At 36.2% G+C, this 19538-nt stretch overlaps 1 protein-coding gene across 13 annotated transcripts in view; it reads left to right on the forward strand.

The window, feature by feature from the left end:
• DNAI7 (dynein axonemal intermediate chain 7) overlaps positions 1-19538 on the forward strand; it is a 62603-nt gene that overhangs the window by 25713 nt on the left and 17352 nt on the right. For 10 of the 13 annotated variants that reach the window (XM_082738512.1, XM_082738501.1, XM_082738502.1 and 7 more), the window contains 2 exons: positions 1524-1627; positions 2967-3276. In XM_082738512.1, coding sequence (XP_082594638.1) covers positions 1524-1627; positions 2967-3276 — 414 coding nt within the window. The remainder of the gene's footprint in view (positions 1-1523; positions 1628-2966; positions 3277-19538) is intronic. The other 3 variants (XM_082738505.1, XM_082738509.1, XM_082738504.1) reach the window with 1 other exon arrangement.

Below are 19538 nucleotides of genomic sequence, written 5' to 3' on the forward strand. Positions count from 1 at the left end.
TTTGAAATGGAAATACTACTATGAACCAGATTTCTTTTTAATCTGTAAAATGGAACCAGGTCTAATTGGGGTGAACAGCTGATTCCAGAACTGGAGCAGGGTAAGTGAAAGATGAGAATGAGTTATCTTGTGCTAGAAAGCAAATAAATGCTCAGAGACTAATGGAATTGTATCCAAAGGGACAGAACTAACTTAAAGGGGCTCCCTCTGGTCAAATTTGAAATTGTTTGAATATCAAAAAGAATAATTACAATTGATTATAGACCATTGACTAAATAAAAATCTGTGAGTCTAAAAGGATACTCCAGAAAAGCAGGTGAGAAAGTGGGATGGAGGGGAAGAACAGTTTATAGAAGAATGCCATCTGATAAGTGGTGAAGGAATTGTCAGTTAGAAAATCACCATTTTTTTAATCCTCAATGTAATAAATGGTAAGGGGCATTTTTTTTTTTTAGGGGCATTTTCACTTAAATAATTAGGTGAAAAGTAGTTGAGGAGTGCATGATTCTCATGGTGCCAAAATATTAGACCACAGATTACTTACAGATTGGGGAAAAGTGTACTTCACAACTGGGAGATACTTACCATGTTAACCAAGCGATCAAGTCCACATTGTTAACAGTGGGATATCATATGCCTCCTGACAGGACGCATCGTGAAGAGTACAGCATAACCTACAATGCCTTCTTGCCAAAAATAATTAAACCTACCTAGACCTAAGTTTCAAAGAAGTTAGAAAAAATAAAGGGGACAGAAGAGCAAGCTAAGCAATACCATGAAGAATTAGATAAATTCACAATGTGGAATAGTTCTATAAGACTATCCTGAACACTTAAAAAGTTAATGTCACGGCATGGGGGGAAGCATGCAGGATCAATTACTTTTTAAAACTTGGCAATAAATTCAATCTCCAGTACCCCAAAGTTTTTATATTGTGACAACTAAATACATACAATATAAACTTTGTTAAGCCATTTAAGAGAGTTAATATGCATCAAGCTGTATTAGTCCTTATGAAAACGTACTTAAGAACTTCCTTAAATTGTGTGTTTCATCTTGGATATCAAGTATAGGACTAGTAAAACTTGACTCATTTGAATTTCATAAACTGGATAGTTTGTTTAATAAACTTGATAATACTCAGAAATAGACTAACTTCTGCAGTAGCATGATCTACATTTTAATGTACAAATAAAGAGGCATGTGTATAAAGTCATGATAATGTTAAAATCGAAAAGGGTAATATAATAGTAATCCTGGGAATATAGGAGCAACTTTAATCCTTAGACACAGTAAGAGAAACTAAGGGGAAAGGTGGAGCACATTTAATTAAGAAAATACATTTGTATCATTTAAAGAATAGAGAATTTTTTAAAAACAATTTTTTTGTTATTTTGATACTTTTACCTAAATTACTCTTCTAAGTAACAAATCTAACACCTAAGTGATGAAATAACTCATCTAAGTTGCATAGTTTATGAGGACTCTCATCTTTTATAATGTTTTCTTTTTTTCTCTTACAGCAGGCTAGTACATTAGCAGATCTGGACAGTGGAAATATGGAAAAAGTCATTCAAGATGAAAATGTTACTCTATATGTGTGGGCAAACCTCAAGAAGAATCCAAGGTATTCCCATGGGTGCTACTATAGGTCAGAAGACATTGGGAATCGCCTCATGATGACCAGGGACTTGCCTGTTGCATACTAGCATGGTACACTTGGAAAAAACCTATGTTAGGAGGTCAGCCAGCTGAGGTTTGAATCTCAAACCTGCTATTTGTTTACCTTAGGCAAGTTATTTTCAGCTAATCACATCTTTCTGAGAAGTGATAGTGATAGTGATAAATCATGATCCCTTCTTCTGTTTAATCTTTAATATGTCAAAATTAATTGAGTTATAGTATGGCAGTGAGTTTTAGGAAAAAATTACCAAAGTAAAAGGAGGCCTAGGTGTTCTGGTCCCAGCTCTGAAAATACTGGTCATATGACAATGGAAAGAATTGGGGTTTAATTTTGATATTTACTAACAGTAAGGAACAAAATATTTTCCAAATTATATTTACTATGAAATACCCTTTCATTTAAATCTAATGAGACAATATAAAAATATAACCTTTTCATTGTAAAATGTGTTACATATAGAAGAGTAAAAACAATCTGTATACTTTTAAAAGGAAAAAAATGAATAGCCCTGTATTAGCTACCCAGATTTAAGAAGAGAATTAGTTGGTGTCTTTTTACTCAGATAGTGAATAATAGACGCTTGAAACAGTTTTGTTTTATTTGAGAGTGATAGAGATATTTGCAGAGACGATGAGTTCAATGTTGGACCTGTTGAATTTGAAGTACTTATGAAATATGGAATACAACTGTCTGAAAGCATTGAAAAAAATCGAATTGGAGATATATTTTGAGGAGACATCATATAGATCACTAGTTCTTAACTTTGGGGAATCCTGGACTCTTGTGAACTTTATTACATATACTCATCATAGGTAAGGGCATTTTTGGACCTCTTAAAACCTATTCAAGGATGCCTCTTCTCCCCCTAACCCACCCCAGGAAACAGAACTCATGTTGAAAACTCCTGATAATGTGAGTTATGATTCACGCCATCAAAATAATAATATCCAAGAAGACTGTGTAGAGGGAAGAAGAAAGAGGGCCTGGATAGAGAGCAGAGTAATGATAACATTTAAGGGATGGTTAGGCAGAAGCCCATACAAAGGAAACAGAGAAGGACCTGCCAGAGATGGAAGACAAGAGTATGGGGTCATAGATCCCAAGAGAGTGTTTTGGGAAGGATAACATTAGCAACTGGGTCCAAATGCTGCAAAGCAAGCAAGTATGCATTGGGACTCCAAATTTTGGCAAAATTCAAGTGAAGAGAAATACCGCTGAGGTATAAATTCTCAACAGACTTAGTTTCTTAGGGTCTCATCCTTTTTGTTAAAATTATTTACAGGTACAAAAGTGTCAGATTCTCTGAAACACAAATTGGATTTGAAATTCCAAGGATTTTGGCAACAAGTGACATTGCTCTCCGCCTCCTACATACTCACTATGACCATGTCACACCGCTGCGCCCTGTTCCAACATCATTACGAGAATATACTGCCACAGTCAATCACTTGGTCAAGGATGAAGTTAAGTATGAAGAAACAGCAATTGACAAAGAGCTCCACGAAGAGGATAAACAACAAGAAAATGAGTCTAACTCTGTTCATGAAGAACAAACAAAATTTGAAGAACAAAGTGGTAGTGAAGTACAAACGGTAGGACACATTTTTGAAACATACATATTTTCTTCATGTAATAGGTGTTACTAGATTCCCTTGGAGCATTCTTTTTTTTTTTTTTTTAAAGATTTTATTTATTTATTTGACAGAGAGAATGTTCACAAATAGGCACAGAGGCAGGCAGAGAGAGAAGGGGAAGCACGCTCCCCGCTGAGCAGAGAGCCCCATGCTGGGCTTGATCCCAGGACCCTGAGATCATGACCTGAGCTGAAGGCAGAGGCTTAACCCACTGAGCCACCCAGGCGCCCCCACCTTGGAGCATTCTTAAGATTTTTTCCTAAACGGGCGCCTGGGTGGCTCAGTGGGTTAAAGTCTCTGCCTTCGGCTCAGGTCATGATCCCAGGGTCCTGGGATCAAGCCCTGTATCCCGCTCTCTGCTCAGCAGGGAGCCTGCTTACCCCATCTCTCTCTGCCAGCCTCTCTGCCTACTTGTGATCTCTGTTTGTCAAATAAATAAATAAAATCTTAAAAAAAAAAAAAAGATTTTTTTCCTAAACAACTAGAAGTCGTCTGAAAGCCACTTTCTTGTCAGTAGCTCAATTTTGAATGTGTATATTTTCTTCTTGCCTTCTATTAATAGTCGCTATTCATAGTTGAGCCTGTTGCTTCAGCATCCTAAAGTTCAGCACAGGAGTTGCTCAGTTATATTTTAGGGACAACTTAGAAGCAAATTTAATTTTTATATATTGTATTTCAAATACACTTAAGGGAACTTGCAATTATATGGAAACTTGAGGTAAATACTTTCACAAACTAAAGGATTATCTTACTTTCTTAGGTTTTGTAAGAATTTTATGAAGTAAAAGTGATTTTCTTAAAGTATTGTACTACTCTGAAAAAGTTGACATCTTTAGAGATAACATATTTGGGTAATTTAATAATCATATTTCTTTAGTCGTTTTCTGTTCTTTCCTATTTCTAGAATTTCCAAGCTACTTAGTTACTATCTTAGAATTGTCTCTTTAGAATTTTTCAGAATTAAGAAGCCTTTTTGTTTGGCCATAAACAATCTGCATTTTGGGGGAGGGGTTAGGAGGAGAGTGGTTGGGTTATGGACATTGGGGAAGGTATGTGCTATGGTGAGTGCTGTGAAGTGTATAAACCTGGTGATTCACAGACCTGAACCCCTGGGGCTAGTAATACATTATATGTTAATAAAAAATTTAAAATTATTATAAAAAACACTAGAATTTTATACCCAGGGCATTGAAAGGAATAAAAGTACAGAAAAATTTAAACATACACACACACACACACACACATCTACACACACACACACACACACACACACACAGAACAATCCCTGGCAAAGAGTAGATGCCTAATCAATATTTATTAAACACATGAAAAAATAAGCAAATATATAAATTAATTTTTTTTTTTAATCTGCATTTTAGGAAGGACCAGAAATAGGTTTTCCTACAAGTGCCTAAGACATGATATGTGTTGTTTTATTGGTTTATTTTCTTTAAACACAGGGAAGGGTTAAGAATTAGATTGAATGTAAATTTGAATATAGAATAGGAATTACTAAAAATTCTTAGAATATGTGTGGTTGAAAAATTCCATTTTAAATATCACACCAGAATAAAAAATTATAGAGATTCTTTATTAATATAGAAAATAGATATGACACAATGATCAATACAAAGAATAGTATTTAGAATATGATTATGACCATGTAAAAATGAAAAGGAATAGAGGAGAACCCAGAAACCTGTATACAGCTGATATTTTAGAGAGGTGGGAAATAATTTGCTGTTCAAAAATTTGTACTTAAAAAGAACATTCTTTGAGCAATCCAATAGCTTTTAAAATTAAAAAAAAATTTACCTCTCTAGCTTCACTAGATAGAGTTAACAATATTTATAGTTCTCCTGCCTTTTCTGAACATATTAGATGATTACTCTCCTCGTCCCCCTTAAGTCAGGCATGACTAGGACTTGCTTTAGCTAATAAGATGTGCGTGGAAGGGGCATACTGATTTCTAAGGGAGGAGAATAAAGAATGAGTAAATGGGCCCTGAACTTCACAATAATTGAATATGCAGTAAAAAACAAAATGAAACCCCATTAACTTAAAATTTGACAGGATTTATGGTTGAACATTCATGAAAACAGAACAAATTAAAAACAAGGTAACAAAATTATTGTATGAAAAAGGTGTCTAAAAATGTTTGACCTTGATCTGATTCAAAATATTGGATAATTTCTCCCCCTCAAGTTCCTTGATTATAATTAATATTTAATTGAAAACCCATCAACATTTTATTCAAGAATTTCACATTACTTGAAAATTGTGAAATAATGATTAGAAAACATAATTTGATAAGATTACATGAATTTACATGGCTAACACAATTTTTTCTTATAGACGTATGTCTGTTAAAAAGGCCTTATGCAGTGATGATTTATTATAATTCTGTTAACATTGGAAATAATTTTATATTAATATATAAGCATATAAATTCATTGTAATACCAAATAGTACAATTATAGATTTTCCTCAAGGTATGTCCTTTGGTACAGTTAAGTTGTTTCCTTTCCTCTCAACTAGGGAGGTCAAAGCTACCAAATTAAGCTTACCTCAGTGCAAATAGCTCTTACCAATGTGTGTGCATTTGGTTTTTCTATTTTTATTTAATGCTTTATTGAACAGTTTTAACTTATAGCGATAACTAAAGGTATACCAATGGCTAATGTTGATAATGCCACAAAGGTATGCCCAGGAAAAGTTTTCTACCCACTGGTAAAATGCATGTTTCATGGAATATTGAACTGTCCTCAAGTAGGTAATCTAGGAAACCCAGAATAAAGATGAGCCGGCAATGAGTGATATGGCAGAAGTTACTTTATTTTATGCAACTTCTCCACAGCCTGGGAAGTTTGACCTACAATTGTGTGGAGGGTAGACAGGGAAACCTAGCTAGAGGGAACTCTATTAATCAGGCGATTTCAAATGAGAAAATGGCTCCCAAATGAGTAACATTAATTCACTTAGCGCCTGTTTTCAGGAACCCAAACTCTTTTTTTTTTAAAAAAGATTTTATTTATTTATTTGACAGAGATCACAAGTAGGCAGAGAGGCAGGTAGAGAGAGGAGGGGAGGAAGCAGGCTCCCTGCTGAGCAGAGAGCCCAATGCGGGGCTCAATCCCAGGACCCTGAGGTCATGACCTGAGCCGAAGGCAGAGGCTTTAACCCACTGAGCCACCCAGGCGCCCCCCAGGAACCCAAACTCTTATCACACCGAACAGGCGTGTGTGTATAGATGCTTATGCGCATGTGATCTGTCATTCTTCCAAAACGCCCACAGCATTCTGAGAAAGTTTATATGAATGATGCTAAAGCATGTATGAGTTCCACAGAAGCAGAAGAATCCCGCAGTAATAGTTAAGTGTGCGAGGCAGGAGGGAAAAGCCATCTGCTGTGCTGAGGGAGGATTGGTGGGGCCGCATCAAGCCTGGGGAGCAGTAACCGCTTGGTGTGAAGAATCCCTCAGGCACTTGCTGTGCTATGCTGGGTAGGGAAGGAGAGAGAGCAGATTTGAACAGTGGTCACTCTTGCTATGAATTCTGAACAGTGTAAGCCACCTTTTGTAAGTGTGGGTAGCCTGCAGAAGGCAAAAATCACTGGATATATAAAGAGAATCAGCCGCTCAAAAGGGGAGGATGAAGATAATTTGGAATTGGGGGGGCATAAAAGGAAGGGTGGAAAGGAGTAAGAGACTGAAAATCTGTATCAAAGAAGTTCCAGCGATTGAGAAGGGAAAGATGGGTTTAATATAATAATTGGCGTGAGATTTGAAATTAGTTTGTTTTTTTTTGTTTGTTTGTTTTTAAGATTTTATGTATTTATTTGACAGAGAGAAATCACAAGTAGATGGAGAGGCAGGCAGAGAGAGAGAGGGAAGCAGGCTCCCTACTGAGCAGGAGCCCGATGCAGGACTCGATCCCAGGACTCTGAGATCATGACACGAGCTGAAGGCAGCGGTTTAACCCACTGAGCCACCAAGGCACCCCTGAAATTAGTTTTTATTTGTATTTCACGCTATAGATTAAAAAAATAACATTGAAGTTTTAAATATAAAAACAAATTAATCAAAACTCAAAATGATAGAAATATATGAGGAGAACATAGGAAAATTATTTTATTGTCTTTATAAGATCTTATCAGTGCATCAAAATCAAGACCGTAAAAGGAGATTCACTGGATTCAAACATTTGTATAGCCAAATAAAACTCTCTATGAAGAGAGTTGAAAAATAATGAAATGAGAAACTACTTAAACATATAAAACAAGAGGTTAATATTTTAATATAAAAGAGCTTTTACAAATTGGTAAGATAATTTCCTAATGTAAAATTAGAGGACTTGAAAAAGCAGATGAGAGGAGAAATGCAACTAGCCAATGAAGGAATGAAAAGATACCAAATCAAGTAAATGATCAAATTAGAAGCAGCATTATATACCCTGTCTTCTCAGGTTGAGCATGAGGGGTAGAAGGCATTTTCACATACTGTTGTTAGATATGTAAATTTGTACAAATCTTTCTGAAGGGCAGTTTGGTACCATGTAAATGTACCCAATAGTGATTTTAATCTTAGTAATTTATTATGAAATAATATCACAAGTAAATAAAAATGTGTTACAATGTTTATTGAAATTTTTATAGTAGCAAATATAGTTCACAGAGTAATTATCAAATAGTCAACAGTCAAATATTAGTAGCCATTCAAAATAATGATATAGTTTTTATGTACTTCTTTAAAATTCTAAATTTTTAAAGATTTTTATTATTTATCAGAGAGAGAGAGAGAGAGCAAGCAGAGGCAGACAGAATGGCAGGCAGAGGCAGAGGGAGAAACAGGCTCCCTGCCGAGCAAGGAGCCTGATGTGGGACTCGATCCCAGGACGCTGGGATCATGACCTGAGCGAAGGCAGCTGCTTAACCAAGTGAGCCACCCAGACGTCCCTAAATTCTAAATTTTTATTGAGATAAAATTGACATACCTATTTTCAGGTGTACAACATATCATTTGATATCTTTACTATGAAATAATTACCACAATAAGTCTAGTTAATATCCATCATCACACATAGTTACAAATATTTTCTTGTGATGAGAACTTTTAAGATATCTCGTAGGAACTTTCAAATATACAATATGATATGAATTACAGTTATCATGCTGCACATTATATCCCCAGGATGCATTTTATACCTAGCCTTTTTTTTTTACCTTTTAGCCATCTTCATCCATTTTACTCACCTCCTGATCTCTGGTAAATCTCTGCGTTTGAGTTTGTTTTGTTTTGTTCAGCTTCCACATATAAGTGAGATTATCCAATATTTGTCTTTCTCTGACTTATTTCACATAATGCCTTCAGGGTCCATCCATGTTGTCACAAATGGCAAGATTTCCTTATTTATGGCTTAATAATGTTCCATTGTGTATATATACCATGTTTTCTTTTCTTTTTTTTTTTTTTAAGATTTTATTTATTTATTTGACAGATCACAAGTAGGCAGAGAGGCAGGCGCGGGCGTGGGGGAGGGGTGACGGGAAACAGGCTTCCTGCCGAGCAGAGAGCCCGATGCGGGGCTCAATCCCAGGACGCCAGGATCACGACCCAAGCCAAGGCAGAGGCCCCAACCCACTGAGCCACCCAGGCGCCCCTATACCATGTTTTCTTCATCCATTCATCCATCAGTGGACATTTACATTGTGTCTTGACTATGATAGATAATGCTGTAGTGAACATGGCGGTGCATACATCTTTCCAAGTTAGTGTTTTTATTTACTTTGGATAAATACCCAAGAGTGGATCATATGGTAGTTCTATTTTTTAATTGTTTTGAGGAAGCTCCGGACTGTTCTTCATAGTGACTGCACCAATTTACATTCCCACCAACAGTGCACAAGGGTTCCTTTTTCTGTTTCCTTGCCAATCCTTGTTATTATCTTTTTGAAAATAGTTATCCTAACAGGTAAGAGGTGATATCTCATTGTGGTTTTGATTTGCACAGCCATGATGACTGGTGATCTTGAGTACCTTTTCATGTACCCATTGGCCTCTTTCATGTACTTAAATGTCTTCTTCAGAAAAATGTCTACTTATTTTTATATTGCATTGTTTTCTACTATTGAGTTATGTAGATTCTATATATTTTGAATATTAACCCCTTATCAAATATATGATTTGCAAATATTTTCTTTCATTTGGTAAGTTGCCTTTTCAAGTTGTTGATTGTTTCGTCTGTTCTACAGGAGCTTTTTAGTTTTATATAATCCCACTTATTCATATTTGCTTTTGTTGCCTTTGTTTTTTGGTCACCAAGACTAATGTTAAGGAGTTTACCACCTATGTTTTCTTCTAGGAGTTTTATGGTTTTAGATCTTATGTTCAAGTCTTTAATTCATTTTGAGATAATTTTTGTGTATGATGTAAAGTGTTCCAGTTTCATTCTTTTGCATATGTCCATCCAGTTTTCCTAGCACCATTTCCTGAAGAAACTGGTCTTCTTTCATAGCATATTCCCAATTAATTTAATTTTTGTAAATTAATTGACCAGGCATGCATGGTTTTATTTCTGGGCTCTATCCTGTTCTGTTGATACATGTGTTTGTTTTATGCCAATGTAATACTGTTTTAATTGCTATAGGTTTGTAATATAATTTCAGATCAGAATGTGTGATGCCTCAGCTTTGTTTTTCTTTCTCAGTATTGCCTTGGCTAAGCAGGGTCTTTTGTGATTCTATACAAATTTTAGGATCATTTGTTCTATTTCTATAAAAAAAATGTCATTGGAACTTTGATAGCCATCACACTGAATCTGCAGATCGCTTTGGCTAGAATGGACTTGTTAACAATATTAATTCATTCTCTCCATGAACATAGAACATCTTTTCATTTATTTGTATTTTTAATATTTTATCAGTGTTTTATAGTTTTCAATATATGGGTCTTTTGCTTCCTTGTTAAATTTATTCCTGGTATTTTATTCTTTTTGATATAATTGTAATTGGATTATTTTCTTGATTTCTCTGATAGTTTGTTTTTAGTGTATAGAAACATTACTGATATTTGTATGTTGAGTTTGTATCCTGCAACTTTACTGAATTTGTTGACAAGTTCTAACAGGTTTTTGGTGTAGTTCTTAGTGTTTTCTATGTATAATATCATGTCATCTGCAAATAGTGGTATTTTTACTTGTTCTTTTGCTTGACTAATTTTCCTGGCTAGGGCTTCCAATATTATGTTGAATAAAAGTGGTAAGAGTGGGCATCCTTGTCTTGTTCTTGGTCTTATACGAAAAGCTTTTCAGCTTTTCAGTGTTGGGTATGATGGTTGTGAGCTTGTCATATATGGCCTTCATTATGTTAAGGTACATTCCCTATATACCTACTTTGTTGAAAGTTCTTTTCAAAATGGCTGTTGAATTTTGTCAAATGATTTTTCAGCATCTACTGAGATAATCATATGATTCTTATCCTTCATCACATTGACTGACTTATGGATGTGAACCATTCTTGTATCCCTGTAATATCCTACTTAATCATAGTGTATGACCCTTTTAATGTATTGCTGAATTCCCTTTGCTAATATTTTGTTGAGGATTTTGCAGCTATGTTTATCAGGAATATTGATCTGTAATTTTCTTGTGGTGTTCTTGTTTGGCTTTGGTATCAGGATAATAGTGATCTTGTAAAATGAGTTTGGAAATATTCCATTTTATTGCATTGTTGGAAAGACAATTGAGAAGGATTAGTATTAATTATTCTTTTAAATGTTTGGTAGAATTCATCAATGAAGCCATCTGGTCCTGGATTTTTGTTTGCTAGGAGATTTTTGATTACTTATTCAATTCCTTACTATAAATCGATTTGTTCATATTTTCTGTTTCTTTAAGATTCAGTCTTGGCAGGTTGTATGTTTCTAGGAACATCCATTTCTTCTGGGTTGTATATTTTGTTAGTGTGTAATTGTTCAGAGGAGTCTCTTATCCTTTGTATTTTTATGGTATCAGTTGTAATGTCTCCTCTCTCATTTCTGATTTTATTTATTTGTTTCTTGGTGAACCCAGCCAAAGTTTTGTTAATTTTGTTTATCTTCTTTAAAAAATAGCTCTTTGAAAAATGCCATTGGTATTTTGATCGGTATAGCATTGAAAAGTATAGATTGCCCTGGGCATAGACATGTTAACAATGTTTATTCTTCTAATCCATGAACATGGAGTGCTTTTCCATCTTTTTGTGTCTTCTTCAATTTCTTTCATAAGTGTTCTGTTGTTTCTAGACTATAAATGTTTTACCTCTTTGATTAGGTTTAATCCTAGGTATCTTATGGTATTTGGTGCTATTGTAAATGGAGTCGATTCCCTGATTTATCTTTCTACACTGACATTGTTAGTGTATAGAAAAGCAACTGATTTCTGTGCATTGATTTTGTATCCTGCCACATTACTGAATTGCTGTATTAGTTCTAGTAATTTGGTGGTGGAGTCTTTTGGGTTTTTAACGGAAAGTATCATGTCATCTGGGAAGAGAGAGAGTTTGACTTCTTCTTTGCCAATTTGAATACCTTTTATTTATTTTGTTCTCTGATTGCTGGTGCTAGGACTTCTGGTACTATGTTGAACAGTAATGGGAGAGTGGACATCCTTGTCGTGTTCCTGATCTTCTTTTCCCCATTGAGAATCATATTTGCTGTGAGTACTGGGTGTTATATGCAAATAATGAATCATGGAACACTACATCAAAAACCAGTGAAGTACTGTATGGTGACTAACATAACATAATAATGATAAAAAAATAATACATAAGTAAATACAGCCAAATAAAATCTAAAAATAAAAAAAAAACTATTTCATTGATCTTTTCTAATGTTTTCTTAGTCTCTTCTTCATTTATTTCTATCCTACTCTTTATTATTTACTTCTAATTTTAGGCTTCGTTTGTTCCTTTTCTAGTTCTTGGAGGTATAAAGTTAGGTTGTTTATTTGGAATCTTTCTTGTTACTCGATATAGGCATTTATTGCTATGAACTTTTGTTTTATAACTCTTCTTGTTACATCCCATAGGTTTTGGTATGTTGTGTTTCTATATTTATTCGTCTCAAGGTGTTTTTTAAAATTTCTCTATGATTTCTTCTTTGACCCATTGGTTATTTGGTAGCATGTTGTTTAAGCACCACATATTAGTGAATTTTCTGGTTTTCTTCTTATAATTGATTTCTAGTTTCATATTGTGGTTGGAGAAGATGCTTGATATAAAATCAGTTTTCTTATATTTATTAAGACTTATTTTCTGGCCTAATATATCATCCTTGGAGAATAGAATGTTCCATATGCTCTTGAGAAGAATGTGTATTCTGTTGCGTTTGGTTGGAATGGCCTATAAATGTCTGTTAAATCCGCCTGATCCAACATATTATTTAAGGGCAATGTTTCCTTATTGGTTTCTGTCTGAGTGATCTAATAATTGATGAAAGTGGGGTATTAAAGTCCCCTACTATTATTGTATTGCTCTTTATTTCTCCCTTAGATCTGTTAATAATTTCTGTATTTAGGTGCTCCTATGTTGGGGACATAAGTATTTATGTCATGTATTCTTGTTAGATTGGCCCCTTTATCATTATGTAATGACCTTTGTCTCTTATTAGTCTTTATCTTAACGTCTTTGATAAAATTGCAGCTACCTTATCTTTCTTTTGGTTTCCCTTTGCATGAGTATTTCTTTCCATCCCTTCACACAGTGTGTGTGTCTTTACATTTGAAGTGAATCTCTTTTAGGCAGCCAATAGATAGGTCTTCCTTTTTTTTTTTTTTTTTTAAAGATTTTATTTATTTATTTGACAGAGAGACAGTGAGAGAGAGCATGAGAGAGGAGAAAGTCGGAGGGAGAAACAGACTCCCCGTGGAGCAGGGAGCCCGATGCGGGACTCGATCCAGGACTCTGGGATCATGACTTGAGCCGAAGGCAGTTGCCTAACCAACTGAGCCATCCAGGTGCCCAAGTCTTCCTTTTTTATGATTTAGTCATTCTATGTCTTTTGACTGGAGAGTTTAGCTGGTTCACATTTGAAGTAATTATTAATAGGTATTTACTTACTGACATTCTGTTCATTGTTTTTTAATTATTTTGTAATTCCTCTGTTCTTTCTTCTTTTCTTGCTCTCTTCCTTTTGATTGATTCCTTGAGTTTTAGTGGTATGCTTTGATTCTTTTCTATCTTTTGTGTGTCTCTAATAAGTTGTATGCTTTGTGGATACTGTGAGGCTTATGTAAGAACATATTTATAACAATCTATTTTAAGTTGATAACAATTTAAGTTTGAACACATTCTGAAACTCTATTTTTTTTTTAAGGTTTTATTTATTTATTTGACAGACAGAGATCACAAGCAGGCAGAGAGGCAGGCAGAGAGAGAGAGAAGGAAGCAGGCTCCCCACAGAGCAGAGAGCTCGATGTGGGGCTCGATCCCAGGATCCTGGGATCGTGACCTGAGCCGAAGGCAGAGGCTTTAACCCACTGAGCCACCTAGGCGCCCCTGAAACTCTATTTTTACTCCTACCATGTTTGATGGGTTTGATGTCACCATTTACATCTTTTTACTTGTGTATTCCTTAGGAAATTATTGTAGTTATAGTTATTTTTACTGCTTTTTTATTTTGACCTTTTTAGTAGCTCTATGAGAAGTTGACTCACCATCTTTACGCCATTAATTATTCTGAATTTTACTATATATTTACCTTTACCAGTGAGACTTATACTTTCATGTGTTTTCCTGTTACTAATTAGTACCCTTTTGTTTCAATTTGAAGAAGTCACTTGAACATTTCTTATGTATAAGGCTTTTCTAGTGGTGATGAACTCTTACCTTTTGCTTGTCTGGAAAGCTCTTTATCTCTCCTCCAGTTCTGAATGATAACTTTGCCAGGTATTCTTCGTTGTCAGGGCTTTTTGTTTTTGTTTTTGTTTGTTTCTTTTAGCCTAATAAATTGTGGCATTCCCGTCTGGACTGCAAACTTTCTGCTGAAAAAATTTTGCTCACTGTTTTATGGGGGCTACCTTGTATGTCATGAAATATTTTTCGTTTGCTGCTTTTTGGATTCTTTCCTTGTCTTTTACTTTTGACACTTACAATGTGTCTTGGTGTGGATCTCTTTGCGTTCATCTTTTTTGGAACTTTCTGGGCTTTCTGAATCTGGATGTCCGTTTTCTTCCCCAGGGTAGGGAAGTTTCCAGTCATTATTTCTTCTAATAAGTTTTCTACCCCCTTCTCTTGTCTCCTTCTGGGGCCCCTATAATGTGAGTGTTGGTCTGTATAATGTCTGTGAGTCTCTAAAGCTATCTCCACACTTTCTCACTCTCTCTTTCTCTACTCTGATTGGGTGAATTCTACTGCCCTGTCTTTGAGTCTATTAATTGTATTTTTCAGTTAATTTATTGTATTCTTTAGCTCTGTGATTTCTATTCCACACTCTTGTATGTTCTTTGTTGAAAATCTCACTTTGTTCATCCCTTTTTCTTCTGATGCTGGTGAGCATCTTTATGACCTTTGTTTTGAACCTTTATCAGATAAGCCACTTATCTCCAGTTCAGTAAGGTCTTCTCTGAGGTTTTATCTTGTTTTTTCCTTTAGAATATATTCCTTTGTTTCTTCATTTTACTTGACTCTCTGTGTTGGCCTCTGTGCATTAAACAGCCACCTCTCCCAGTCTTGGAGTAGCTTCATGTAGCAGATAAAATAGATCTTTCAACCCTGCCCTAGCTCTTCATTGTCTTTTAATCTTTTGCGATTGTACAAAGCAGGCTCCTTTATTTTTAATGGCTTTCAGTAGCTGAGAATGCACCAAGATCCATCAGTTTCCCGAAGATGAGGATCTCAATCAGCACCTAGTTTCAGGCTAACTGGAAGCCAGGCCTTCAGGCAGCCGTATGCAAATATACATCTTTTGGGGGAGTACTGGAAGAAGGATATTTTTGACTGCTCCCTCTCTGAGCTAAGCCCTTGGGTGATAGCCAGTTAAGACTTTATTTCTTCTCAACTGTTTTTTGATGAACTCATGAACACAAGCCCATTGGCCACCATTCCCAAGCAATCAAAAGGTGTCCCCTGGGCAGCAGCCACAAAACCCAGCAAATTAGATGCAAAACTCAGGGCACCAAGCATGTGTACTAACTCAGCTCTGCTGGATACTGGTGCTCTAGAGCGAGCAGAGAGGCCACCCATTGCAGTCTCTGGACAGGATTACAGTGGGCCCTTGGACCTGTTTTTAACTAGAAGCCTGCCCATCAGGCTGTTTAGATAAGCTTAGTAGGCCTCTTTCACAAAAAGACTAAGCTCCTGGATCTGTTTCCTCTCTGCTGTGCCCTGGGGAAGGTGGCCAGTTAAGAACTCTTTCTCTATTTGTTACAGCCTTATGGGACTCGTGTGTGAGCCCTATTGGTCACCAAAGCCAGGCAATCTAAAGGTGTCCCCTTGGGTGGCAGCTGCAAAAATCACACACAGAAAAAGGTTACAAGCTCCTTTCTGGGAGATACTGGCATCTGGAGCTAGACGGAGGGAGAATGCTGAGATAGTGCCCACTGGTTTCTGTTTTTGAAGAGTAATTCAGTAGGTCCCTAGATGTGTGTTAAATTAGATGCCTGGCCCTCAGGCCTATACTTTAAGATAAGCTAATAAGCCTCTTTCACAGAAAGTCAAGGTGATTTTCAGTCAGCTGCTTCTGCACTAGGCCCTGAGGCAGGTAAGTCTTGGACTGGAAACTTTTAGCTCTTTCTCAGCTTGCTATGGCCTTGTGGGTTTTGTGGACACAAGCCCCATCTGCTGTCAGAGCTAGGTATTTTAGGAGCTGGTCTCTCAATTGCAGGTTTTAAGAGTTAGGGTGCTAGATATGGGGTTCAAATACTTCATTCCTCAGAGAGAAGATGATGTTTATGTATTCCTTCCCAATTGTGGGTCACTGCGGGGAGGTGGGATTCATGGCAAGGTTGTGTCTCAGCCTTTCCTACCCACTTTGATGTAGGGCTTTTTTCATCCACCCAATGTGTGGGAGTCACTCAGCTTGTTTTGGGCTCCCCCCAGCCCCAGAGGAAACTGTTCCATTTGTAGCTGTAGTTTTAATGTGTCTGTGGGAGGAGGTGGTTTCAAGATCCTCCTACATCATCATCTCGAATGGGAACCTATATACTTTTATATAGAAAGATACTGAAAATGTATTGTTAAGATACTTATTCATGTTACAAAACCACATTAGCCATAGGATTCTATTTTGTGAGGGGATTTCTGTTACTTGTTAATGCATAGAGTAAAGTCTGGAAGCCTAGTCACCAAACAGTGGCTGTTTTGGTGGTCAGGAGTGGGGAGTGTGAGAAAAGTGAGATGATTGTATATTGTCAGTGATTTAAAAAATTTTACACTTCTGTATTGTTTGAATTTACAATAAGCAAGTACTGAACCCACATACATTTTTTTCACACATTACTTTTCTAATAGAAAATGAAACAATGTATATCCTTTTTTGATTCTAAAGAGAGAAATTCGTAGGACTCTGTGATAACCCCGTTTGCTATTTTGTCATTGGGAAATTCTCTTACACCCATTATGCTCGTCCACTGCACCTAATTTCTCTTTTTTTTTTTTTTTTTTAAGATTTTGTTTATTTATTTGACAGAGATCACAAGTAGGCAGAGGCAGGTGGGTAGGCGGGGCGGCGGAGTGGGTGGGGGGGGGGGACCAGGCTCCCTGCTGAGCAGAGAGCCTGATGCGGGGCTCCATCCCAGGACCCCAAGACCATGACCTTAGCCGAAGGCAGAGGCTTAACCCACTGAGCCACCCAGGCACCCCTCTCTTTGTCTTTAAAGACTTACCTTAAATTTTACCTCATAAAGTTTTCTCCTTCAGGCTAAATTAGATGTCTCTACTCCATTCTTATTCTGCTTAATTATTAGAATTCTTAACCTTAAACAATAATTATGATCTTGAAGACATGCATAGTCTTGACAGAGTTCGTATTTACCATAAGCACAAGGCCTGGTACATGGTTGGGGTTCAGTGGACGTTTATTGAATGAATGATGAAATAAGTGAATGAATGTATGGTTAAGTGATTAAAAGTAGGCCCTGACTTAAGTCTGATTTGTTGTGAACAACCTACATAAAAAAACAGCCACCCGTATCAAGGAATCAACTACTATCCACATTTAAGTTATTCTGTATTAGAAATGCTTAAGACCCTTTAAATTACAGTTAAGTGGGTGGGAACCACTTAGCTATGTTTAGGCAATCTTCAAGCTTGTCAGGAGAGATTCTCTGGGACCCTGTCCTCAGCAGTTCTGATCCCTAGTGCTCTGACATAATACAAGTGGTGATAGGGAGGCTCCACTTCCACCACCACGCCTCAGGAAGTGCTCCTTGTAGTCCTTTTGGAACTTAGAATGAATTTGAAGCAAAATATATGAAGGACAGTTAGGTTTGTATTCCTTATAATCACAGCAGTATAGGGACTCTCATAACCCTAAATGTCATTCTCAACACTTGTGTTTGGCAAGTGTATTCTTAATTTTTTTAATTGGCACGTAAATTCATGAAATTTAACTTTTATGTATCTGTGTACATGTGTTTAAGTGTATGTATGAATTAGGGACTACCTGTAACATCAGTAGGAAAACTTAGAATATTTTGAATTTAGAGGAAGAGATTTCTTTATTTTTACAACTTTATTTTTTCATTTAGGGTAAACTGCTTACCTTTAAAATTTTAGTTTGGCATATTTTAATATAGATTTATCTCCCCTTTTCAATGAATTTGGAGGCTGGTTGCAAGACAAATTGTTGGTATAATAATGCAGCAATTAGGGACGCCCGGGTGGCTCAGCTGTTTAGGTGTCTGCCTTCGGCTCAGGTTGTGATTCCAGGTCCTGGGATCGAGTGCCATGTCGGACTCCTTGCTCAGCAGGGAGCCTGCTTCTCCCTCTGCCTGTCTCTCCCGTTGCCTGTGCTTGCGTGCTCTATCTCTCTCTGACAAATAAATAAAATCTTTTTTAAAAAATGAAGGAATTACCCAAATACCTGATATGCATGTGGTATGTGATATGATCACACAAAAAAAGCATTTAGCACCTTGTTAAAAAATTAATTCTCTTAGAAGATGAGGCAATTATTTTTTCCCTAGGTCTATTAAGAACTTCACCACTAGAGGGCTCTTAGTACCATATTTTAGTTAATTTAAATTTAATAACACAATAAAATTATAGGTATTGGGTAATCATCTTCCCAATTTATATATCTTAGAAACTTTTTAGAAAGGCCTAATTTAAATATCACACATTTATGAGAAGTTTTTTTAAAAAGACAATAATCACCTTCAGAAATCTTGTAGTGATCTAAGGGGTATGCATGATATATGGGCCTTTGAACTTTTCAAAGTTCAAGTTAAAAATAGTCTTTGTCTTTAAGATACTCTAAAAAGATACAAGATTTAACATAAATATGAGTGGATATATATAAAACATTACTAAGTACCTTCTGTAAGAAATTCAACATGATCTTTATTTTCAATGAACTAAAATGAATGAGTGAACTAAATGAATGAACTAAAAATCTTATGGAGAACAGTAAATGAACTAAAAATCTTGTGGAGAATAGTAACAGTTACCATACATTCTGATATGTGCAATGAGAGAGATTATGGATGGAGTTAAGAGATCACATTTAATCCAAAAGAAAAACAGTGAAAAGAAGTCTTCTCTGATGAAGTAATATTTGAAGTAAATCTTTTGATAGGCATGGAGAAGTTTAGATGAGAAGGAAAGGAAATTTTTCTGGTTATGGAAAAAAGTGTAAAGATGTGAAATATCCTTAGAGATTTAGGTACTCCTTGGCATCATTATGGATAAATTAAAAATCCATGAGAATGACCCATGTAAAAATATAGCATTAACATTCAAACACCTTCAGCTTTCCACAGATCTGCTTCAGTGACCCATTTCCATGGTCATACCCTGGAACTTGTGCTTATTTCTTTACTCAACAAATTTTTTAAAAAATATATTATTTATTTATTTGACAGAGAGAAATCACAAGTAGGCAGAGAGGCAGGCAGAGAGAGGGGGGGAAGCAGGCCCCCTGCCGAGCAGAGAGCCCGATGTGGGGCTCGATCCCAGGACCTTGAGATCATGACCTGAGCCGAAGGCAGAGGCTTAACCCACTGAGCCACCCAGGCACCCCTCAACAA

This window comes from Mustela nivalis (assembly GCF_964662115.1).
Source record: "Mustela nivalis genome assembly, chromosome: 7".
Taxonomy (NCBI): Eukaryota; Metazoa; Chordata; class Mammalia; order Carnivora; family Mustelidae; genus Mustela; species Mustela nivalis.